General features: G+C 45.2%; 1 protein-coding gene across 4 annotated transcripts in view; it reads left to right on the forward strand.

The window, feature by feature from the left end:
• The first annotated feature begins 4,165 nt into the window (after positions 1 to 4,165).
• RBM47 (RNA binding motif protein 47) overlaps positions 4,166 to 26,158 on the forward strand; it is a 98,105-nt gene continuing 76,112 nt past the window's right edge. For 3 of the 4 annotated variants that reach the window (XM_054163851.1, XM_054163859.1, XM_009910733.2), the window contains exon 1: positions 5,032 to 5,190. In XM_054163851.1, coding sequence (XP_054019826.1) covers positions 5,162 to 5,190 — 29 coding nt within the window. In that variant the 5' untranslated portion in view covers positions 5,032 to 5,161. Of the gene's footprint in view, positions 4,232 to 5,031; positions 5,191 to 26,158 lie in introns of those variants that run through there. The other variant, XM_054163864.1, reaches the window with a different exon arrangement.

Consider the following 26,158-nt stretch of genomic DNA (forward strand, 5'->3'; position numbering starts at 1 on the left):
CAGACCAAGCATCCTGAGATCTTTTACTTAGGAAATGACAGCATTTCACAGTGCACTGTCAGAAATGTTTACTCTCCATGCTTCAGCTTTAACTGGGGGAAAAAATCAAACACTGTAGAATGACTGACTTAGTTGCAGAGTGTATTTACTCACTGAATTATACCCAAATATTTAACCTGTACTAGGAAACGTTCTGTGTCAGAAAGCTCGAACAAGAAAATTTAGGGTTGAAATAGAGGCTTTAAAACTTTTCATTTTGACAGAAGCAACACATTTTCTTCTGCTCCACTTAGCTTTCTGATATTTAGAAACATTTAATTCCTGAGTAAGATGATTTCTCACTTGTGTTTTTCATAGCTTCCCAGTTAGGGGGGTGTGTGTGAATGTTTTTTTCATAAGCTCCTGAATGAAATGCAGTCACCAAACTTTCAACATGCAGTTTCTTGCTGCAGTAAAGTCAGCTCTTGGCAGCAGTGATAAGCTGTACAATGGGTATTACAACACTGACACTGCAATAAGCCATATTCAGGAGGAAGCATTACAAACTGGGACACACACCCCTCCAGGGGAAAAAAATAAAGACCCAAGCTCAATTTTAATTGCAATTTGAAGATGAGTTTTGGAGGACATCTTCCTTAATCAAATACTGTTGCCTCTAAAGATTAGTGTTCACAGCCTAATCATGCTGCACTTAGCTTAATTTGCTTTGCTATGGACTCATTAAATTCTTTTCTTTGGGTCAGAAACCCTACCATGGCTTGGCAGAGGAACAGGAAATCTCTACTCCGTGCTACTGGGTTGTGACTGCTCCTTCATTTTAACCCATAGACTGGAGGGTCTTGCAGCAAATGATGGCTGGATCACTCTTTCCTTCCTATGTGAAGAGCTCACAGTCCCTTAAAACACTTTGCTGGATGAACAGTTGAGACTTACAGAGGGAGAAAAATTGTTCTGATGTCAAAAAATGGCTCAGGCTGCTGTTAGATCAATTAGATCTAATGTTTAGCTTTAGGTGACCTGAACACCCAATGACAACAGTCCCTAAGTCTGATCATAAATTTTCAAGGATGCTTTCATCCCATCTCAGTTTGGTGGTCAAGCAGAGACTTTCCTGAATTGCTGCCTCACTGGATGACTGCTGTGTGCTGAGGAACTAAAGTGCACTTGAAGAACAACCTGGCAACATTTACCTCTCACTTGAACTGGAATCTGTGAATTAGTTCAGTATAAAATCCTGTGTTTGGTGCCACAAGGCAATGAATAGTGCAGGTTTTGCACTACTGTTCTGCTGGCAGCTACTCAGCATAGAAATCGTTTTCCTCACCAAAGTCTGGAAATCCATTAAAAAGCTGTGAGCAGATGTGCAGGGGAGGGCAGACAGATGTGGAACTTTGCAGTCTCACCTGGGCCCATGGAAAGTGTCTTGTCACACACAGTGAGCAGTAAAGGATATTTTAATTGCTGGATGAGCTATTGCCTGGCATCAGCCTGACCCCCCACATAGTGCAATACTCTGCACCTGCAGCTGAACTGCCCTAAGAAAAATGTCAAACTCTTTTCCATCTTTGGTATCTTCAAAGCAAACCCAGCTGAATCCTCCACCAGAGCAGAAGGCATGGGCTGCCTTTCAGAGAGGGTGCTGAATCCAGTCTGACCAGCACTGATTAGGATGCCTCATGACAGAGTAACCGGTATGGCTGCTACAATAAAAGGAATTTTGGGGGGGTTTCAGAGATATGTCAGTCACAGGGGAGATCCACAAGCATGTGTAATGAGTCACTAAAACAGAAAGAGCTACACCTCTAGTGGCATACCTTCAAATAGTAGAATAGAATAGAATAGAATAGAACAGAATAGAATAGAATAAACCATGTTGGAAAAGACCTTTGAGATCATCAAGTCCAACCTATCACCCAACACCATCTAATCAACTAAACCATGGCACCAAGCGCCCCATCCAGTCTCTTCTTAAACTCCTCCAATACCACACTGGTGCAACATAGCTGTGACCTGGATGGGCAGGGCAGTATTTTCCTGTAACTTTCAATTTTCTATACTGTTCACTGTATTACAGACACTCTCATTTAGAACAAGTAATCTGTACGTGATGGCAAGGAAGTGTTTCTGACGCTAATGCCTGTTTTGCTCCTCTAAAAGGAGCAAATGGAGCATTAAGCTCTCACGACATGAGATGGACTTCCTGGGGACTTTATTGGCAAACTTATCAGATGGAGACAATATGGAATAGCCTAACTTTGAAATATGAGCCATGATTTTAAGGAAGATGATGCTAGAATACTTATGATATTTTTCTACCACTGATACCCTCATTATCTGTTTTACGGGACTGTTTTTCCTTAAAGAATTCAACTGCATAGAATGTTCACAGCCAGTGCTGAATTCTCACTGCAACTCAGGTATTTGATGACATTTTCCTCCATGATTATTTGTTCATTAATATGGATAAGTTCTGAAGGACTTTTTCATGCTTAATGGGTTTGCTGAAGCTGGAATCACATTCCTTTATAAACTTAGGATACTTGGGAGAGAACACATTGTTCACTTGAACTTTGCAGTGTTCAGCTGTGTGGCTTTACATTTTATCCCGACAGACTGAGTCATCAGTTTCTGCCTGAAGCCAAAAAAAAAAAACACCTTCTTTTAAGATCTCAAGGTGGATTTGCTCAGGTAAAACCTGTGGGATTTGTCTTTACCAGGAAAGAACATAGAGAAATGCTTGTTTGGAAGGACAGCTGCTTCCAAAAAGCATGGGCCACATATATTGTTAACAAAGCAACAGAAATCTGAAGATTTCTTTGGAAAAATGAAGAATTAAGGAGATTTCTTTTAAAAATTAAGAAGATTTCTTTTAAGAAATAAAGATTTCTTTTAAAAATTAAGAAGATTTTGTTTAAAAATTGAGATTTCTTCTAAAAAATAAAGATTTCTTTTTAAAAATAAAGATTTCTTTTTAAAAATAAAGATTTCTTTTTAAAAAATTCTTTTAAAAATAAAATTTCTCTTTTAAAAATTAAGATTTCTTTTAAAAATAAATGTTCCTTTTTAAAAAAAATCATATTTTAAAAAAATCTTTCTTTTTAAAAATTAATTTTTTTTTTCATGATAATATTTCTTTTAAAAAATAAGATTTCATTTAAAAATGAAGAATGAAGAAGAATTCGTAATTCAGAATTCCTAAGACCTCATCTGGAATAAAAATAATTATTGTTAAAGTTAGGGAAGAGGATGAAGGATTCACTTCTGTCACTAGCTTTAACCCCCAGGGTTGCTTGTCCTTTAAAGGTTCAACTTGCGGGCTTGCCAATCTGGTGCCTGCTGGGGGGATCCTCCATTTAATCATCAATTACAGATGTTAACTGAGGGGAGGGGGAACAATGGGCTAATCAGCTGCAGGAGAACAAATTGGTGAATGCGATCTTTAGATTACTAGCTGTGGTGAATGTTGTTCTGTGAAGTATTTGCATACACATGATAAAACATTGTCTGTGTTAAACCTTCCAGCAAAAGAAAAATATTGGGACTGCGTTTGAACAAAAAGTAACTGAAAGGAGACACTGAAATGTATTTTTTGGTGGTGTCCCCGTCCCCCCCCCCCCCCCCCTGTTCTGTTGTTTTGTGGAGGTTTTTTTTTTGTTTGTGGTTTTGGTTTTTTTTCGTGGTGTTGTTTGTTTTTTTCCTTTCTTCCTTTTTTCTGTTGTGTTGGGTTTTTTTCCTTCTGCTGCATGACAATGCAAGCAGGAGTTACTACTTAAAAAAAAAAATGTATATAGCTGCTGGTGTGTGCTTCCTGTTCCAGTTTGTTTAGTCACAAATCTGAATTAGGTCTCTCCGTTGGTTGGTTTCATTTACTATAAACAGATCTTGGTGCTTTGTTTCAATACTTCAAAGCCCATAGCCAGGCACAGACAGGTAATGTAAAAGGGGGTGAGAAAGTTTAGAGTCTTGCTTCATTATTTCTTTAAGCCTCCCATACAACGGTCAGAGGGATCATCTGGAGGTTAAAAGAAGGGTTGGCTCTTGTTTTGTTTTGTTTTAATAAACTGGTTTCTCCTTTGTTCCTTTTCTAGAAACCACATGTAACTTTAGGTCAGAAAAGGGTAAAATGTGGCATTTCTTGAACCGGCATTGCCACTGTGTTGGGGTAAGTGGATCAGGCAAAGTTGTAGGCTCCTCTCCCTGCTCTCCTGATGCCGGCAATGCTGTCCTTCAGGTGAGTACCAGTGGCTTATTTTCTTTTCAAATCTCATCCACCTGAAGGATGCAGATGGACGAGGAGGATAATTTCTCATGACTGACACTGCCAAAACCCAATCATTCCTTTAGTGCTTTAAAGATAAAAGGGAATCACTCTTCCCTGCAGCATTTTCAGTAAAGCTGCTCTAAAAATTTGCTTCCTTCCAACGTTTTTATTTCTCCAGGTTTCTCTCTCTCTTTTCTCCCTTTCCTTAAAATAAATAAATAAAAAAAATCTGCCCTCTTAAAACAACAGGAATGCTGCACTGGCCCTCAGCCAGCCAAGACTCAGCGAGCAGGGTAAAATTTCAGTTCAGATTTACGGGAAGGTGTTGGGAGTAAAAATCTGGTTTGGTGAGTTTAAGGCAGGGAGTAGTCAAGAGACAACCTTGCTACTGTGAGCGCAGAGAGAAAGGGAGGAGGAAGAGGGGGGGGGGAGGATATTAAAAAAAAAAAAAAAAAAAAAGGCACCCAGCCTGGGGATGAGAGACCAATTTTTCCCCTATCCGAGTTCCAGTGCGTGTTCCTGAGCTCTCCTGCAGAGCCTTATCGAGTTTGTAGGCAGAAAGTCGGAGCTGGGAGTGGAAGAGCTGAGCGGTGCTGCTGAGGAGCTCAGTCCCGCTCAGCGCCCTGGAATGTGCAGCTTAGGGCAGGGGTGAGCAGGGGCTTTAGTTTAGCTGGTACTAATTGCAAGCTTTAGTGCTCAAAAACTCTGTTTAAAAAACAAAGAAAAGGAGAAGGGAAAAAAAAAAAAAAAAAAAAAAAGAGAGAGCCAAGAGCGGGTGTTAAGGCTGGGAGAGCTGTTGCTCCAAGCAGCTGTGTGCGGAGTTGCTCAATTCTCGTTTAGCAGCAGCGTAAAAAGGAAAATGCATTAGGTTGCTGCCCCGAAACGTTGCTGGTGCTGCGAATGGTGCTGGGCGCTGAGGCGGGCTCCAGGTAGGTGCCGTCTGGTTTTGGTTTGCTCTGCTCTTCCTCTGCCCTTACCTGAGGGTTTACTCTTCTGTGATTGGGTTGACAACGTAAGAGGATAGAAGAAACACTCAGAAAATGTGTTTTAAAGTATTTTATAGTAAGGGGGGAGGGCGAGGCGGGGATGGAAGCAAAGGGAGAGGACTGCAGAGATTCTCAGGGAAGTTTTGGTGACTCTGCAAGTGACAGATTTGTGGTGATTCTGAGGAGAGGTGACAGAAGAGAGGCAGAAGCAGATATTGAATAAGGACATAACGAGTAGTGATCTGCAGATCTGAGAGTTTAAAAGACATTTGTTTCTCCTTGTCAAAGCAAAACCACAGCGTGATGTGCCTAAAGTCTTTGGAGGAAGTTTTGGGAGGAGCACATTGTTTTGTGCGGCTGTTTCTTCTTTATTTCAACATTTAAAATACCGTAGTTTGTGCTGAGCGGGGAGCGGTAGCACCAGTGACAGGGAGGTGACAAGAGGGCTCTGAGGTAGGCTGCTGTCTGCCAGTCTCTTACAGTCATTAGCATAAGAAGGGAATCTTATCTGGGAAAAGTTTCTGATGACTGTTTAAAATACATGTCTCTTTCTGGAGGTCAAGCATCTCCTTCTCCCAGAGGTATGTGTGATTAGATGAGGAATACCAGGGACTCTTTATTCATGTTAAAAGAAAGTTTTAAGTTTTGGGGTTTGTTTTTGTTTGGTTCTTTTTTCTTTTTAGAAGGAAGGCTACACAGCTCATTTCTTCTTAGGAATTTGAAATAAAACTTTGACCTAAAGCCAAAGTATTGTAATAGTTAGATTCAGATTGGATGTTAGGAAGAAATTCTTCACCGTGAGGGTGGCGAGACACTGGAACAGGTTGCCCAGGGAGGTGGTAGAAGCCTCAGCCCTGGGGGTTTTTAAGGCCAGGCTGGATGTGGATCTGAGCAACCTGATCTAGGGTGAGGTGTCCCTGCCCATGGCAAGGGGATTGGAACTGGATAATCTTTGAGATCCCTTCCTACCCTAACAATTCTACAATTCCATAATAGGCTGGAAACTAACAGATCACAAAATTGCCTCCTTACTTTACCAGTTCAGCCAGGCTGACCTGGCGGAGCGCAGGAACATAAGACTGGGCTGTAAACAGCTGGGCCCAGGCAACGAGAAATCGAATATCGGCGCCTTTTGGTGCGTCCTAGGCTTCACAAATGATGATTTGGACAAGGCTGCGATTCTTCTTTCCCAGCTGAGCCGAGCTCACATGATGCGAGAGGGGAACTAGGTGTGTTTCGCAACGGCGGAGGCAGCGAGCGAGCGGCCGGGCACAGGCGGGCTGCCAGCGGGGAGAGCCGGGCGGGCTGCGCCCCGGGCAGGCTCCGCTCCGCTCCGGCCCGCCGCGCCGCAGGTGCCAGCCCGCGTGGGTGAGAGGTCACCCACCGTGTCAAGCGCAGCCTGGTATACAGCTGCGAAACTGGAAGGCAACACGTGCTCTGGGAGAGGAAATGGAGATAAGGCCGGGAATACGCCGGTCTTCGGTGTCCGGCAGACTCGTAGCAGGAGTACTAAAGGCTAACAAAGTGCTGTCTGAGAGATTAATGAAAAGACAAACACTCTTCCTGCACGTTTCATTCCCCCTCTCTCTCTTTCTCCTGTCCTTTCCTGATTCAGTAGAGGTTTTACTCCTGGCTCGTTTTAAACCCATGGATCTCTCCAGGAACAGAAGGCAGGTGATCCCACCTCTCCTGCCTGCCCTAGGAGATACTGGCTCACTCCCCCACTTTTGGGCATGGACCCCTTTTGAGAGACAGGCTCCATCCCTAGGTGTTGTTAGGGGAATATGTAGAGCTGGCTGGCATGTAAGTAGGGTTACTAATAATTTCTGAGTGTCCCTGCAGCAGGCTGGGATAGGAAATCTTTGTTTGGAGTTTTAGAAAGTAAAGGAGTGTACTGCTGTCAACATACTAGATTAAAACAGTGAAACCCTTGGGATAAAAGTATTTAATGTCAGTGGCAGAAATGGCAGAGCCTTCTGGGAACACTGTTTTGATGGCACCTTAGTCTGAAACCTTGACCTTGTGTGGGCTGTACCTAGCTGGCTTCAGCAGGGCTCTCCATACTGGGGTCTGTTCTGGGAGCTGCCCATGTTTCAGAGTCTTGACTTCCCCACATGGCAGAGCCCGCTTGCACCTTTGCTACCACTGTGAAATGCTACACCCTCATCTGCAAAAGCTGTGAGAGCATCTGAGAGGGGTTTGCTTTTCCTTGTTAGGATATATATTTTTTTTTTTTCCACTGTCAGCTGTTTCTACTCTGTGAAAATTAACACTACTATGGTAAAAAGCTGGAAATGATGCTTTTTGTTAACTAATTTAAAACACTACATCCCAAAAAGAGAGATGGCAATTCTACCATCAGAGACATTATTGGCTTTGACAAACAGTGAAGTTGATCTTTTCATAGAATCACAGAACTGTTACGGTTGGAAAAGTCATAGAATCATAGAATTGTTAGGGTTGGAAGGGACCTCAAGGATCATCTAGCTCCAACCCTCCTGCCACGGGCAGGGACCCCTCACACTAGATTAGGTTGCTCAGAGCTCCAGTCCTCTAAGATCATCAAGTCCAACCATCCATCAGCCCAGTACTACCACATAAACCATGTCCCAAAGCGCCACATCTACACGTTTGGTTTTTTAAACCTCCAGGTATGGTGACACCATCACTTCCCTTGGCAATCTGTTCCAATGCTTAAGTGTATACTGAAGTCCTATTCATTAGTCTGGCACTGGCACACTCAAATTTATTAATATCCTACCAGCTAGAGAAGATGCTCCAGGGGTTACTTTGCAGTGGCTATGCAAGCATCTGTTAGTTTTACTGTAGGAATCCGCAGCACTATTGGAGTGACAAAGTTCAGCAGACATTATACCATGTTTATAGGTGAAGAAATAATATAATCTTGTTTTTTTCCATTCAAACTGCTAGCCATGATCATCTCTGCATGGCTTCCTAAGTCAACTGTGTCCAGTTCTGGGCTCCTCAGTTTAAGAAAGATGTTGAGTTGCTGGAATGTGTCCAGAGGAGGGCAACAAAGCTGGGGAGGGGTTTGGAGCACAAGCCCTATGAGGAGAGGCTGAGGGAGCTGGGGTTGCTTAGCCTGGAGAAGAGGAGGCTCAGGGGAGACCTTCTTGCTCTCGACAACTACCTAAAGGGAGGTTGTAGCCAGGTGGGGGTTGGTCTCTTCTCCCAGGCAACCAGCACCAGAACAAGAGGACACAGTCTCAAGCTGCACCAGGGGAGGTTTAGGCTGGATGTTAGAAAGAAATTCTTCCCAGAAAAAGAGATTGGCCATTGGAATGTGCTGCCCAGGGAGGTGGTGGGGTCACCATCACTGGAGGTGTTTAAAAAGAGACTGGATGAAGCATGGTTTAGTTGATTAGATGGTGTTGGATGATAGGTTGGACTTGATGATCTCAGGGGTCTTTTCCAACCTGGTTAATTCTGTATTCTGGTACAACATTAGTCTGATGTAGGGAGAAATTATATGGAGAAATATAGGGGGAAATATGTGCCGTTTGTGAAGAAATGTCACCAGATTCTCTTCCCCTTGAAAATAAGAAATCAATTGCTTGGGTGAACATAAAGTTCAGGTTTGCTTTGTAGCAGGCTAGTTATGAAGGGACATTCTCCATAGCTGTGTAAGGGTGTAGCTGCCTCTACTGTCACAAAGTTGTGATCTTCAAATTAATGTTGATCTAAACCCACAAATTCTTCCTGAGACTGTGGTCAGATCACTTTCAAGTGTCTTTCACAGGAGGATTTTTAGGTGCAATTTCCCAAGTTGTAAAAGGGACCCCGTGAACTGGATATTTTTATGTGCTGCTTTAGCAGAAGGAAGGGCTCTGACCTTTGTCTTTCCAGTAAGAGGCCTAAAATAATATTTCTTTCTGCTGTTGTAATTTATTTTTTTCTTCAATAAAATGCTTCTGGGTACACCTAGCTCTTGCCAAGATCAGAAACATCTCAGTAGCCTTGCTGAGACAATGCAGGCTTTGTATAGCTGCGTAGGGTTTTGGTGACACAGTAAACCCAACAGAGCAAAGCAACTTCTTAGAAACTGCAAAGCTGCCTACCTGGCAGCATTTAAGGGCATTTTTGTCCTTTCCAATCTTCTGTTTGCTATGATCATAAGCAAAATTCCATTGGAAAAGGAGAGAAGGGGTTTGATTTTTTCTTTTATGAGTATGTTTTACAAAATCGAGTCTGGAGGTTATCTCTTACGTGGCTAGGTCATAAAGCTGAGACTAAATCAGTGCAGATGAGTTTATTTGGCATGAGATGGAAAGAAGCTGCAAATGCATAAGAATCCTCAACCAAGAATCATAAGGCAATAGTAACTCTCAGCTATCTACAAAGTGGCCATGGCTCAACCAACTGAAATGTTACCTTATCATAGAACCATTAAGTATGGAAAAGACCTTTAAGACCCTCAAGTCCAACCATCAACCCAGCACTACCACGACCACTAAAGCATGTCCTCAAGTGACAGGTCTACACATTCTTTGAAGGCACCCAGGGATGGTGACTCCACCAGTTCCCTAAACAGCCTGTTCCAAAGCCTGACCAACAATGGCCCTTTGATGTGAGAGCCTTTAGGAAATTTACTCTGGAGAAGCACCACCTCAAGTGGCTTAGCTTTTGCCTTTGTATTTTGACCTTTTGAATACCTAATGGACATGTGTGAGCTCTAATTTGAAATAGACTGAAATGCTGCCTCTGTGTTTCTGCCTTTTTGTAGGACAAACTCAGTGAGCTCCACCACAAGTAAGGCTGTAGCTTCAGCCTCAGCAGGTTGAGATGTTGGTAACATTAAAGATGTTGTTAATTACTGCACTCTCATGGACCCAGGATTCCTGCCCTGGGTGTTGCTGCTGTATGTGTACCTGCTCCACAGGCGGAGCAGAAGGATTGTCACTGCCATGTGGGATTTGTGTGTGAAATACCCAGCGAGAGGCAAGAGATGGGTCAGACGTGGGGTGAAGCACAAGGAAACAGTGGGAGGGGTTGGCTGGGTGCTGAGCAGGTGCAGCACAATGGCAGTCTGCCCGCTGTTAGACTATTTCAGCAGCAAGGTAGAGATTTGAGAAGGAATTTAGGAGAAATGAGCAAAATGTTCTACAGTTGTGACCAGAGAGGTAGTCCTAGGGAGGAGTTAGGAGGGAAAACAGAGAGATCACAGGATATTAGGGGTTGGGACCTCTGGAGATCATAATTCCAACCCCCCTGCCATAGCAGGACCATAGAATCCAGCACAGGTTGCACAGGAATACATCCAGAGAGGTCCCGAAAGTCTCCAGAGAAGGAGACTCCACAACCTCTCTGGGGAGCCTGTTCGAGTGCTCTGTGACCCTGACAGTAAAGAAGCTTTTCTTCATGTTGAGGTGGAACCTTCTGTGCTGCAGTTTACATCCATTGCCCCTTGTCCTATCACAGGGCGTAAGTGAGAAGAGGCTGTCCTTTCCTTCTTGACACCCAGCTCTCAGATATTTATAAACATTTATTAAGTCCCTTCTCAGTCTCAATCTCTTCTCCAGACTAAAAAGCCCCAGGTCTCTCAGTCTCTCCTCACAGGGCAGTGCTCCAGTCCATTAATCATCCTTGTAGCCCTCTGTTGGACTTTCTCAAGTAGATTCCTGTCCTTCATGAACTGGAGAGCCCAGGACTGTATGCAATGTTCCAGGTGAGGTCTCACTAGGGCAGAGTAGACGGGGAGAAGAATTTCCCTCAATCTGCTGGACACACTTCTCTTAATTCACCTCAGGATCCCATTGGCCCTCTTGGCCACAAGGGCACATTGCTGTCCCTTGGATAACTTGTTGTCCACCAGGACTCCTAGGTTCTTCTCCACAGGGTTGCTTTCCAGCAGATCACCTTCCAACCTGTACTGGTGCAGTTTATTATTCCTTCCCAGATGCAGGACTCTGCACTTAGCCCTGTTGAACCTCATTAGGTTCCTCTCTGCCCAGCTCTCTAGCCTGTCCAAGTCTCACCGAATGGCCACACAGCCTTCAGATTTATCAGCTAAGCCTCCCAGTTTCACATTGCCAATGATATTCGATGGGAAGCATAAAGTGGGTGTTCAAAAGCTGCCAAAGGCACCCATTTGGCATTCAGCTCTGCCTGCCTGTGTCTTTTCATTATTAGGGAATGGCGAGCTGGTCAACAGAAGCACAGAAATGAATGACACCCTCAAAGCATCAGGCTACAAAAAATGACCCTTGCAGTGGTATTTGAAAGATGAAACAGCAGACTGAGATTGCAGTCCTGAAAGCAAAGTAAAGAATGTCATCATTACTGAGCTAATGCAGAGACGAGCCCCTGAAGAAGTGTTTTAGCTAGGAGGGTAGATAGAATAGGTGACATCTTTGACTTGCAAGCAGAAAGCATCAACAAATCTCAGCAGAGTTGCTCATATGAAAACTGTGCCGTGCCTGCTAGCAGAGTGGTCACAGAAATGATAGAAAAGAGATCGGGGGTACCAGGGACTCAGTTTTATCCATGCTGAGCAGGAGACAGTGGCTAGGCAGAGGATAGAGAAAGTGGGAAAGGGGCATCAGCTGGGCTGGATATTATGGGAAAGCAAATTGAAGGAAATTGAAGTATTGGGGAAATTTGCAAGTGAACCTGGTAGAAAGATGAGGGTTAAAAGCAAAAGAGAAGTCATCAGGGCTGATGGAGTGGAAATCACATAAAGGCTGAATGGTGGGACATAATGAGGAAGGCTAATGGATGGTGCTGAATGGGACTACTTGAAGGTTAGTGCGGGGGAAGTTCAGCAGTAGGGAGAAGGGAGTCTGAGCAGTGCATGCCAAATATCCAAATATCTGGTCTCTTTCTTTTTTTTTTTTAAGTGAGTAAAACAGAAGGATGAGGGCAGCAGAGGAAGGGAACAGGTGGCAAGGGGCTGGTACGGATCATCAGCATAAATCAGCAACAGTGAGAAGAGAAAAAAATGGAGAATCAAAACAGGAGGAGGAAGGTGGTGAACTTGGTTGAAGGGGAGGTGTCTGCAGGCCTGGGAGGGGAATACATGAGAAATGAGGGATCCTGGTAAGGTGGAGGAGAAGGGAGAAAGGGAGGGGGGAAAGATAACTTACTGAGTAGTCTGATCCCTGTTTAGGAAAATCTGAGACTGAGATGCTTCATTAGGGTTTGAAAGTCTTGCTGCTGAAGTAATGACATTTCAGGACCTGGAGGAAGTGGAGTATGAAGAGGCTGCAGCTAACTGAGATCTTCAAAGCTGGAGTGTGTGCTGGACTGAGAAACAGAGGGCAAGAGGAGTGGGCAGGCAGCATCCAGGGTGCAACTGCAGGAGTTCTCAAGGTTGGAAGGAGGGAGGAGGTGCCACAGCTGGGGAAAAAAAGGCACCAAAGGCAAAAAGGGAAGAGAGAGTCAAACACAAATATGCATGCAGGGACATGTCCTCAAGATGTTTTTACAACAAAAGAGCACCTTCAGCTCACCTCAATAAAATATTCACATTATTAACATTACTCTAGGCTATGTCCACGTCATGTACATACTCCTGGCAGTATAATTTCTGTTGGCTGTGGATGCTGCAATTTCACCAGAGTTCATGCACTGGTACCCACATCCTAATGTGAGTGCTGCTCCTCCCAGGGAGCTTTTCACTGGCATTAGGATTCCCATTAAACGTAGCACTAATAAGGTGCCTGAAGCTCAGAGGATCATAATTGCAGATAAAGCTGAAAGCAGAGAGATTTCATGGGTGAGTGTAGTCAGACTTGTGGGATTGCAATACAGTCTGTAGCTCTTTAAGACTGATGCTTGTCCTTGGCTTCTTGGCCTCATGAAGTGAAAGATGAGAGGAAATGGCCCCAGATTGCACCAGGGGAGGTTTAGGTTGCATATTAGGAAAACTTTCTTTACTGAAAAAGTGGTCAGGCATTGGAACAGTGGTGGAGTCACCACCCCTGGAGGTGATCAGAAAATGTGTGGAAATGGCACTTTAGGACATGGTTTAGTTGTTGTGGTGGTGTTGGTTTGACTTGATGACCTTAGAGGTCTTTTCCAACCTAAACAATTTTATGATTCTGTTCTAAGTGGGCAAGAAAAGGCCCATCTTATCTGACATGCTGAGTCCCAGTCAATGGATGCGAATATGGGGGTACCTCAGATTGGATCAAGGAGCTGATACTGTTGCTGGCCATGTGTGGTGTCTTACTCAGTGTTTATGAAGTAAACAAAGCAAGGAGATGCTGCTGACAAGATCGTCTACTCACCCTGAGCACTCAGGCCCAGGGCAGCTGCAGACATACCCAGTGGTGCTGCACAGCCTCAGCGCCCAGAAGCAAGCTTTGACCTGGGCATGGTCCAAACAGGTCAAGGTTGTTCTGCAAGGAAAAAAAACAACCAAACAAAAAATTAACAAATCATGGAGGTTAGCTTTATTGAGCAATAATAAACAAAAAGGCACCTACGTGCTTCTGCCACATACTGACATCTCAAGTCTCATCTTACCTGTGTGAGTCACAAGTCACACTGGACCTGTGCAGAAAGAATCTTCCCAAGTGCCACAGGGGTGATGGGGGAGGCGGGGGTCTGGTACACTGAGAAGGTGCTCTGCCTCCTGTGGGAATGTGGCCTGAGATGGGCAGCAGTTCCTGAACATGTCTGGAGCTGCTCTGCTCCTTGCTGCCTTGTAAAGTGCTTTCCAGCAGCCCTTGGAAGCCTTCCTGAGCTTGGAAGGTCTTTTTCTCTGACCTGTGTTTTGCTATGAGGGTTTGTAGCTCCTTATTTGAGGTGCTGAATTTTTTATTCTCTCCAAAGCACTGGGGTTTTGCAGATATTCATCTGCAAGCTTACATTCCTGGTAAGCAGCAAGACAGGCTGGCAAACAATTTCAGTTTTTACTGTCTGCTGACCTTATGAGCCTAAGACAGAGAATTCCTGTCAAAATTCCTGTGCAGATTCCTGGCCATTCCCACGGCCACCTGCCTCAAGAAAGTTTATCAGCTCACTGTCTGGTTGATATATGGAGCACTGTATAAAACTTTCAGCTCTGAGGGATGTAGAATGAAATGCCAGAAGCCCTGAGTAAGTGCAGTTAAGTATTGCTGAACTGGCAGCACTGGTGGCCTTGACTGTTGGCTTTCTCATCAGAATGGGAAAAGCCCAGGGCAAGCAGCTCTTTTGCTCACAAAGCAGTTTCTTTCCCCTATAGCTACAGCATCATCTGGAGGTTTAACTGTGGCTTTTTAGCTCTTGTCATCTCTCAAAGATGAGTATGTGGTTGCAAGCCATCAGGAAGAGAGGCACCATTAGAACTTGTCAGGGATTTGAGTGAGCTGTGTGAGCTTACTAGCCTCTGGGCTGTGTTTGCTGTGAGCAGGCTCTTGGCACTGCTGTGGTGTCCATCCCATCAGGAAATCAACACATTGCAGGGCTGAATTTCTTCAACCAGCCTCAGCTTGTGGCTTTGAGGAGGCTGAAATCTGAGCCAGATCCTGGTACAGTTCTGGGCTGCCAAGTTCAAGAGGGGCAGAGAACTGCTGGAGAGAGTCCAACAGAGGGTCACAGCAATGAGGGAACTGGAGCATCTCTCTTATGAGAAGAGGCTGAAAAGCCAGGGGCTGTTTACCAAGGAAAGAGAAGACTGTGATGGGATCTTATCAATGCTTATCAATATGTAAAAGGTGGAGGTCATGAGGACAGAGCCAAACTCTTTTCAGTGGTGCCCAGTGACAGGATAAGGGGCAATGGGTACAACCTATAACAGAGGAGGTTTCCCTTAAACATGAGGGAAAATTCTTTACTTTTAGGGTGCTGGAGCACTGGAACAAGGTGCCTAGAGAGGTTGTGGAGTCTCCTCCACAAGTCTTGAGACTTTCAAAGTCCACCTGGACACTGCAATCCTGTGCAGCCTGCTGTAAGTGAACCTGCTCTGGCAGCAGGGTTGGCCTAGATGATCTCCAGAGGTCCCTTCCAACTGTTACCATTGTGTGATTTCCATCTGTAGATTGCTAAGCTTAAAAAAAACAAAAAAAACAAAACCAAAACCCAATATGTTGCTTGTATTTGTATACTTATGTAAATGCATACACATATTTATTTATCATATTTATGTGTTATTGCACTCCTTGTGCAAATAATAGAATCATAGAATTGTTAGGGTTGGAAGGGACCTCAAGGATCATCTAGTTCCAAGCCCCCTGCCGTGGGCAGGGACACCTCACACTATACCAGGTTGCTCACAGCCGCATCCAACCCGGTCTTAAAAACCTCCAGGGATGAGGCTTCCACCACCTCCCTGGGCAACCTGTTCCAGTGTCTCACCATCCTCATGGCGAGGTAGTAGTAGCCTTTCTTCTCCACTGCTTTCACTGGTGAGTGACTTCAGTGACATCAGTACAAGTGCGCTGTGCCTCTGTGGGCACACACAACAAAGCTTTGGCATATTGTGGCTGTTTGGGCAGTACCTTGCTGCTTCTAAACAGATCTAGACTTCCCTCTGTCATCACAGCAGGTATCTACACAAATCACTCTCACTGCTGGATTATTCTTTCCCAGAGCACTGTCAGCTGTCAGTGTTTAGTTACCACCCTTGTCCCTAGTTTAGGGAGATGATCTTGCTGGGATCATTTTCCCTCACTGTACTATACACAGTCTCAACCTGTGCCAGGGGAGGTTTAGGCTGGATGTTAGGAAGAAATTCTTCATAGAGAGAGTGATTGGCCATTGGAATGTGCTGCCCAGGGAGGTGGTGGAGTCGCCATCACTGGAGATTTTAGGAGGAGACTTGATGGGGTGCTTGGTGCCACAGGTTAGTTGTTTAGGTGGTCTTGGGTGATGGGTTGGATGTGATGATCTTGAAGGTCTCTTCCAACCTGGTTTATTCTATCCTATTGTATACTTTCCTCACCAATGGGGGGAAAGTATTCCCTATCTCCCTCTCCTCTTGTGAAAACACTGGAAATGCACTCAAGGAGTGCCTTAGCAGACTGGATGTTAAAGAACATGCTGCATATTTAGAAGTGCACCTTCTTTTAGCATGAAGCATCTCTCCCTCTTCATATTTTCCAATAGACACAAGAGGTATTTTCTCAAATAAATAAGTTGGAGGAGAAATGCAGGCTTTCCAAAAGAGAAAAATAAGAAAAAAGGAGGAAAAAAAAGAGTAAAACTGCTGGTGGTGCAATCTATTTAGCTAAGGGCAGTGTAATAAACTTAGTTTGATGAAAAATGCCACGTGTCTGTAAGCCTAGAAGGTTAGTTTTGCAATAAAGCTTCATAATGATCATAGTGGAAATGAGTTAAAAATCACAGCTCTCTGTGGTGCTGTGGGTACCCAAGGCACAGACTGCACTGGGGAGTTGTTAGCTGGGGTGTGAGTTTATAGTGCTTTTGGACACACCTTTGTCTTTTTAGGATGTAGGCAACTGTATGTTCTTTGTCCCCCAAAGTAATCAGAAGTGGCTCTGTTGCAGTTTGGGAGCTGCATCGTGCTGCCACAGGGCAGTTACGAGGCTCTCTGTCCCCATGCCTGTAGTCATGCCCTGGGAATACTCACAAACAGGTTGGACAGACCCTCTCCAGAGCTAAGGCCAGTGCAAAGGGGATTAGACAGGCTTGCTAGTTGTTGTTGTGCAGGTTTCTTTCTGAGTTATGGGTTCAGAGCAAAGCTCAGCCAAAATCACAGGACTGAAACTCCTCAGTGGCCAGACTCCAACCATCCAGAGCCATACAGCAGTCTCCATGCCACTGACTCACTGCTTCCCCATCCAGCAATGTCCACCTTCACCTTCCAGCATGGCTGCAGCTTCTGAGACCTCCACATTCTCCACTTGCTTTGCCTGTGTTCATCACTGAGTTTTGGTGTATGGCTGGGGATCCTGGAACAGGATGCAAGGTTTTGAGGATGCAGAGTGTGGGGTTGCTGAGCAAGTGGTCTGAGGAAAACCAGTTAGGAGCATGGCATAGCTGTATAAAGAGATGATTGCAGCACAGAAAATTAGAAGGGATGAACCCCCTCTCCACCAATGTCAGGAGCTCTGAATGACATGCAAGGTGAAAGAACCAGGCTTCAAATCTGTGTTCCAGACATGATGCCAAAATGCAGGAAGGGCTTAGCTTCTGCCTCACCTCTGCAAAGGTGGCACTGCTACTGTGTCTCCTAAAACAAGCACTGTAGCATGAATAGTGAGAACAGCATTTTGTTATTGTTCCTTTTAAAGATTCAAATAATTTCTAGCATGTTTCCTCTTCATTTGGCCATTGGAATGTGCTGCCCAGGGAGGTGGTGGAGTTAACATCACTGAAAGTGTTTAAAAAGATACTGGAGGAGGCACTTGGTGCCATGGTTTAGTTGATGAGATGGTGTTGGGTGATAGGTTGCACTTGATGATCTCCAAGGTCTTTTCCAACCTGGTTAATTCTGTGATTCTGTGATTCACCTACTCTAATCTGTTTTGTGTTGCAATCCTTGCAGTCCTTCCCTATTTCCAAATCAAAGCACAATCTTTCTGAAACAAACCCAAACAAAGTAAAACAAACCAAAACAAATCTGCAAGCTGCCTCCATTTGGAAATGTGTCCTGTTTTAAACACAGAACATCAGATGGTTGCTAACTCATCAGTTTGCTAATCCTTACCTGGAAAGTAACAGATGCCAAAAAATCATTGCATTCTTCAAGCTCTTGCAAATGTCAATCAGTATTAAATAAGAGTTGCTTTTGAGTTCACTCATACTGCTGTACCTATATGTGCAAGAGGGTGTAGAACACGCCAGACAAGAAGCAAAGCATATGAACGACTGGTTTTGCAGGAAAGGCACCAGCATAAGGCTTAGGAAACTTGAGTTCATGTCCCTGCCTTGCCACAGAGAATGACACAGATGAGCTGAGCACAGTCAGGTGGGTTGTTTCTGATTGCTCTGTGTGTCTGTTTTGTGGTTACTGGTCTCTGCTGGTAGAGCTGGGCACAGAATCATAGAATGGCTTGAGTTGGAAGGGACCTAGCACTAGATGATCCTTGTGGTCCCTTCCAACCCTGACTGATACTATGATACCATGACCTCAAAGATCAACCAGTTCCATCCCATCCCACTGTGGGCAGGGACACTTCCCATTAGACTAGGTTACTCAGAGCCTCATCCAACCTGGCCTTAAACACTTCCAAGGATGAGACATCCACAACTTCTCTAGGCAACCTGTTCCAGTGTCTCACCACCCTCACAGGAAAGAACTTCTTCCTAATGTCTAATCTAAATCTACCCCCACTGGGTTATGAAGTCTCACAGCAGGATCCATAATGCTCACTTGTACCCTGTGATAGGACAATGGATATAGATGGATATAAACTACAGCACAGGAGGTTCCACCTCAACATGAGGAGGAACTTCTTCACTATGAGGGTCACTGAGCACTGGATAGGCTCCATAGAGGGGTTGTGGAGTCTCCTTCTCTAGAAACTTTCATGACCCATCTGGATGCATTCCTGTGCAACCTGTGCTAGATTCTATGGTCCTGCTCTGGCAGGGCGGTTGGACTCTGTGATCTTTAGAGGTCCCTTCCAACCCCTAACATCCTGTGAAATTTTGGCAGGGGTTCTGTGTGTTTGGCTTGCATCTCCATGTTGATGGGCTTGGGTAGTTGTGCGATGAGAGACCCAGGGAGGAATGAGGGAAGGTGCTGGTTGGCTGGACACCTAACTCACACCTCTGGCAGTCCCTGGTCTCCCTGCCTCAGAATCACACAGAAACACAGAATCAAACAGGTTGGAAGAGACATCCAAGATCATCAAGTCCAACCAATCACCCAACCCTAACTAATCAACTAGACCATGGCACTAAGTGCCTCATCCAGTCTCCTCTTAAACACCTCCAGGGGTGTTGACCCCACCATCCTCCTGTTCAGCCAGCTCCTTCCTACACTGTCCTCAGCAGCCCCACAGTCCTGGTGCTGCTGGTGCTATGCAGGTCTCTGTAATCACCAATGCAATGACACAAGCCACTAAAGGAGGGTGGAGAACTGCCCAGCAGGTTGTTTTTCATTCTCCTATTGTTCCCCTGTGAAGCAAGAGTGAAGTCCTACTGCCAGAGTGTATGAGCAGCACTTGCTGTGAAACCCCATGGCCAGGTGAGATGCAGGAGACTCCAGGGTGCTGGTTGTGACAAGTCCCAGGCTTTGGCTTTGGATTACTTACATAAAAGCAGTTTGCAATGCACAGCTAAAGGCTCTGTAGCAAGGTAACCTACAGGGATCAAGGATTGCAACTGCTCCAAGTGCAGGAAACTTTACAACTGAAAAATACATCTGTATGAGCAGATGTAAAAGGAAGAAGACAGAGCAGCTCTGGTTAACAAGGATGTCCTGCATTTTCTGGTAGGAGACTATTTTAATTTTGCTTGCAATTTTTTCAGATATTTGAATCCCTGAATTGAAATGTTGCATGGCAGAATGCCTTCCTGAGGCATGGGAATTGTTCTGCATTTGCCTGGATAGAAGCTCGAGAGTCACTTAACCAAAATGATTTCTGAAAATCTAAGTTAGGGAATTTGCTTGTCTCCCAGTTTCTTACAACCTCTTCCTTAGGCAGTGACTTCACCTTCAGCAGGGAAGTGGCTTTTCCACCTAGGTATAATCATAAAATCACAGAATGCATTGGTTTGGAAGGGATTGCTAGAGGTCATCTAGTCCAACCTCCCTGCACTAAGCAGGGACATCCCCAAAGAGATTAGGTTGCTCAGAGCCCCATCAAGCCTGACCTTGAATATTTGTCTCCATGAATGGGGTCTTTGCCACCTCCCTGGGAAACCTATTCCAGTGCTCCACTACCCTCAGTTTAGGAAAGAGGTTGACTTGCTGGAACGTGTCCAGAGAAGGGCAACAAAGTTGGTGAGGGGTCTGGAGCACAGCCCTGTGAGGAGAGGCTGAGGGAGCTGGGGTTGATTAGCCTGGAGAAGAGGAGACTCAGGGGAGACCTTATTGCTCTCTACAACTACCTGAAGGGAGGTTGTAGACAAGCAGGGGCTAGTCTCTTTTCCCAGGCAACCAGCACCAGAACAAGAGGACACAGTCTCTAGCTGCACCAGGGGAGGTTTAGGCTGGATGTTAGGAAAAAGTTCTATACAGAGAGAGTGATTGCCCATTGGAATGGGCTGCCTGGGGAGGTGGTGGAGTCACCATCATTGGAGGTTTTCAGGAGAAGACTTGATGGGGTGCTTGGTGCCGTGGGTTAGTTGTTTAGGTGGTGTTGGATTGGTTGATGGGTTGGATGCAATGATCTTGAAGGTCTCTTCCAACCTGGTTTATTCTATTCTATTCTATGTATTCTAAGAAATTCTTCATAGAGTGATTGGCCATTGGAATGTGCTGCCTGGGGAGGTGGTGGAGTCACCATCACTGGAGGTGTTTAGGAGGAGACTTGATGGGGTGCTTGGTTGCATGGTTTAGTTGATTAGATGGTGTTGGATGATGGGTTGGAAGCAATGATTTTGAAGGTCTCTTTGAACCTGGTTTATCCTATCCTATCCTATCCTATCCTATCCTATCCTATCCTATCCTATCCTATCCTATCCTATCCTATCCACCCTCAGAGTAAAGAATTTCTTCCTAATGTCCAATCTAAATCTACCCTTCTTTAGTTTAAAACCATTGTCCCTTGTCCTAGTGATACCTGCCTTTGTAAACAGTCCCCTGGTACCTGACAGGTACCCACACTGAAGCAGGATTTGAACCTTTGAAAATCACAGTTTCCATGTATTTAGTGAAAATTTCAATTTTAAACACCCAATTCCCAGACACCAATTCACTCTGCATATGCTCCAGTCTGAGCAAGACTGCAAGTCTGCTACAAGGCTGGTAGGCTCTCTGCCCCTGAGTTCAAGAGTAGTGTGTAGGGCATCTAAAGGTAAAGGAAGCAAAGAAACAGGTACTGGGGTTTGGGAATGCGAAGAATAGATTGGATCTAGGAGCAAGGGAGGAGGAGGGAGGGAAGAGACACAAGGAGGTTGAAGACAACTACTTGCCTGAAAAAGCTGTCAGAAAGTCAGAAAGCTGTTGGAAAGAGGGATTTGAGGAGATAAATGGAAGGGACTGAGAACTGGTGGCTGAGCAGGGACACAGCACATTTAGGAACAGGGTCTGACACTGGGGGTGGGGAGTGCAAATGGAGCCAGCCATGCAGGGAGAATTGAAGTGGGAGATAATGACTGGAGGGAGGTAATGATGTGAGCCTGGGACTCTGGTATTGGACAAGGGCGGTAGGGGGAGATTGAGCAGGTCAGGCAAGTAGTCCAGATACAGCCTGAGCTGGAGCACTTGGGGATCTGAATGTGAGACTTTTCCCTCCGCTCCTGCACCTTCCCTCTTTCACTGCTGCTGCCAGCAAACCCCAGGCTGGGCTGCTGCCCTGCCTCTGTGATTTACTCACAGCTACTTTATGGAACAGAAGGTCCACGTGGTAGATCTCATGTGCTACCCACTCTGGGTGACACATGCACCTCTAGGATGCCACATGATGGAATTTGGGGTTGGGTTTCAGTTTGCATCCCCCCAAAAAAAACCTACCATACAATCTTAGGAAACAGTGCATAGACATATATCCTACTCAGAAAGGGAAAAAAAGAAGTGTCTAATTCAGACAGTGACAGATTTGTAGTCTGCATGTGGTGGGTTGAAAATTTCTCCCAACATTAAAGTACATTTAAAGGTATAGCCTAAAACTACCACACTGCACAATCCAAATTTGCCTTCTGGTATATGTTCTAACATATGAGCCTGGGGGTTTTTTTGACACATTCAGTGCTGCTGAGTCTTTTATGTAGGATCCTTGCATTATACCATGTATGAAAAGGAGGATGCTCAGTGAGCAATTTAACTGTTTGAGCTTGTAGGGTCTTTGCTTTATACCATGTATGAAAAGGAGGATGCTCAGTGAGCAATTTAACTGTTTGCTTGTTTGTTTTTAAATTCTCATCCTTTGTGCTCTTGCACTGCTTTGCTCCGAAGAGAGATTTACTACTCTTTGGCTTTTTAGAATCATAGAATCAATAAGGTTGGAAAAGACCTCAAAGATCATCAAGTGCAACCTGTCACCCAACACCTCATGACCATGGCACCAAGTGCCACGTCCAATCCCCTCTTGAACACCTCCAGGGACGGTGACTCCACCACCTCCCTGGGCAGCACATTCCAATGGCTAACAACTCTCTCTGTGAAGAACTTTCTCCTCACCTCCAGCCTAAACTTCCCCTGGCACAGCTTGAGACTGTGTCCTCTTGTTCTGGTGCTGATTACCTGGGAGAAGAGACTAACCCTTTCCTGGCTACAACCTCCCTTCAAGTAGTTGTAGAGAGCAGTAAGGTCTCCCCTGAGCTTCCTCTTCTCCAGGCTAAACAACCCCAGCTCCCTCAGCCTCTCCTCATAGGGCTTGTGCTTGAGGCCTCTCCCCAGCCTCGTTGCCCTTCTCTGGACACATTCAAGTTTAGAATAGAATAGAATAGAATAGAATAGAATAGACCAGGTTGTCTCAATGTCCCTCTTAAATTGAAGGATCCAGAACTGGACAAAGTACTCAAGGTGTGGCCTAACCAGTGCTGAGTACAGGGGCACAATGACTTCCCTGCTCCTGCTGGCAACACTATTCTTGATGCAGGCAATGGTGTTCATCTCTGTAGCATTTCAGTACAAACAATAATGAAATATTCTGCACAGATACCACTTGATATCCATTTACTGGGGAAAAAAAAGCCAACACAGCACAGGGACACAGAATATAAATTAAGAAGTTCACCATAGTTTTGATTTTACAGTTTAGAATGCCAGAGCCAGTCACAGGTGACCTTTTTGAGTTAAAGGTTTTCTTCAGTGAAAAGTGTGCATTAGGGTTAGCAAGCTCTAGCTATGATTTATGTCAAGCTAAGAGGTTATTTTGGGTAAGTAAACATATAGAAATACAAATAAGTCAAAGTGTTATTTCCATGTTTTCAAAATAATGCAACCACATTTTGGTTCTTTTTACTTTATAATGACTTTAATTTAAAAATCTAACCCAAATTAACAATAGAAATGAGGTAAAGAATCCAGAAAGGAAATGTTTGCCTTGGGGCAAAAATTAACTTGCCTCTCATTTGTGTGGTTTTGGGCTGGCTTTTTTTTTTTTGCACTTCAGCTACCAGTATGAGTCAGTCGCTCTGCTTGCCTTCTGACTCTGTTTTCCAGAAAACAGAGTTTTGCTTAAGATCCACATATTCAAACTAGCATTTCCCAGCCACTTGCAGCTCTGAGTGCTCTCTGCTTCTGCAAACAAATGGCAGGTCAGCAAATATTCCCTCCCCACAGTAAGGAACATGCAGTCGGTGACCATCTGTACAAAGCTTGGTCCCTGGGGAGGGACTTTTCAGGGTGTCAGGTAATGATAGGATTCAGACTGGCTATTAAGAAGAAATTCTTCCCCATGAGGGTGGTGAGACACTGGAACAGGCTTCCCAGGGAGGTGATAGAAGCCTCATCCCTGGAGGTTCTTAAGGCCAGGTTGGATCTGGCTCTGAGCAACCTGATCTAGGGTGAGGTGTCCCTGCCCATGGCAGGAGAATTGGAACTGGCTGAACCTTGAGGTCCCTTCCAACCCTGACAATTCTATGATTCTGTATGACAGAAAGCAGTAATCAAGAGCCTGTTTCTCTGCCTCAGCTTTGAGTTCCCCTTTCTTGTGCTGCATTGGTTGCTGTGTCACCTCCAATGTTTCGGGGAGAGTGGTGGGGACAGCAGACGCTGTCAGTGCCCAGCTTCTGTTCTGGAGCAGAGCCACCCTCTGCACTGCACAGCAAACAATGGAGGCCACCATCTCCCATGAGGGTCTTCAGCAGTGCAGGAACCAGTTTGTAGCATCCAGCTTCTAAATATCAGGTGTTCATGGGGACCTCTGGCACTTCTCAGGGGGATCAGCACATTGCAGCGCTCAGTCTCCCCTGCACAGGTCTGCACCATCTATCCAGGCCCAGGCTAGCATCTTCACCTGGTGAAACATGGGGATGAGGGCAGTTGTACTGCCTGTCAGGTTGGAGGGTCCCTAGGCAAAGCATTGTGATGCTTCCTTGACTTCTGAACCAGAGAGCCTGTGTTGGGGTGTACATCCAGAAGCAAGTGGCTGGGGTGAGATGCCAGCCCCCGGCCACTGCATAGCTGGGGAGATTCAGGACCAAGAGGGGAACCCACAGAAAGAGGCAGATTCATTTATTAATGATTAATTGATGACTAACAAATGGCTGGTTAAGTTTTGGGCTGGGAAAACAGTATCTTGTTTCTGTGCCGTGGCTGATCTCTGTTTTATCCACATTCCTGTACATCTGTGGGGTAGAAGAGGTAGGAGCAAACACAAACTTCTCATCAACAGGAGTCACCCATGGTCTGAATTGCTTAGGGGCTTGTTTTGTGGTGTTTCTAGATGCAATGGTCACACACACATCCCTACTAGTAGGCTGGAGAGCTGGTGAGCTTGGCCCAGCAGTGACCAGTAGCTCTTTCACTGGTACTGTTGTGGCTGGAAAAACAGCCTGTGGAAAAGACAAATGAGGCTGGTGTCCTTGGTATGGTAAGAAAAGACAGGAGGATAAAGAAGGAAGATGCTATGGAAGACAAATAGTGAGGAGAGTGCTGAGGACTGGGATATTACCCTTGCTAGGGCTAGCTTAGGGAATATATCTGGTGTGGCTCTAACCACCACATGACACCTCTTCTAGAGTTCTGTTTAATAAAAGTGGTTTGTAAATGCAGGAGTCAAGTGGAGCAACCCACCCTGTGCTGCCAGGGAGCTTGGCTCTCCTTTTCCTAGTGGATGATCATTGCAAGTGATAGTTACCTGAAGTTAAGCTGTTTTCAGGTGAGGAACAAGAGATTGGTAGGAAACTGAGATGCTGGGACTGTGGACTTGGAGGTGTCCACCTCACAGTGCTGTCTCTTTGCTTTGCATTTTGCCTTCAGTCAGGCTGGGAGTGAGGCACAGCTGTTCAAGGGGCTGCTTCCCCTCTCCGAGAGCCATCCCAAAAGCCTCTGGGACTTGAAAGATGCAGGATCAGAGACTGGATGCATTAAATGTCCTAGTCAGTGTGAACTGTCAAAGATTCAGTTCTTATAGTCTATTGATCTAAAGCAGAAGTAGACAAACAAAAGATGCACCTTGCAGTGGCTACCACAGACACTGGAGGGAAAGGCAGCCCCTGGTCAACCAGATTAAAACCCCAGAGTAGGAAATGAAGCACGCAGAGAAACCTCCCTCATGCGTAGCAAACAGCTGAAGGTAAGGAGGAAACCTCCTCTCCTGCTGAAATGCAGCAGAACATGCTGCAGCCTCCATTGAGCAAGCCCAAGTTGTGAACACACTTATGCGAGTAGTGGGTGGATGATTCACAGAGAAAAGGAACCCAAAAAAAGGCAGCAGAAGAGTTTGCACCTCTCTGGTAGGGAACACAGCATTTAAACTCTCCTCTTAAGACAACATGGTAGCAGGATAGTTCCTCTTCATGCATCTGTGCCCATGCTCACCAGCACTTTGTTCTGCAAGGTCAGACCGAGGCTGAGGAGGAGGAGGCTTTGAGGAGAACCTGCAATGTATGACAATTACTTAATTCCATGATGATAAGTTTTTTAAGTGCAGGTCTGTCATTGTCATTTCATGTCTGTCCATTCTTCTGTTTGGTTACTAGGATGATCATGGAGAAGGTAAGCTGTTCTTCATCTTCAAAGCTTTGGTCAGGTGCAAGCATTGCCTGGCCCAGTTGCATTGGCCACATCGTATTTAATTCCTTCATCTTCCTCTGTTTTTCCCCACTGATGAAACTAGGGTTTGTACCAGACTTCCTTGCCAGGCAAAGCTCCTCATTTGCTGGCTAGATTTGGCCCTTACAGGCTTTATGGGTAATGTGCTGGTACAACATCCAGGGAAAA

The sequence above is a fragment of the Dryobates pubescens genome, chromosome 1, assembly GCF_014839835.1.
Source record: "Dryobates pubescens isolate bDryPub1 chromosome 1, bDryPub1.pri, whole genome shotgun sequence".
Taxonomy (NCBI): Eukaryota; Metazoa; Chordata; class Aves; order Piciformes; family Picidae; genus Dryobates; species Dryobates pubescens.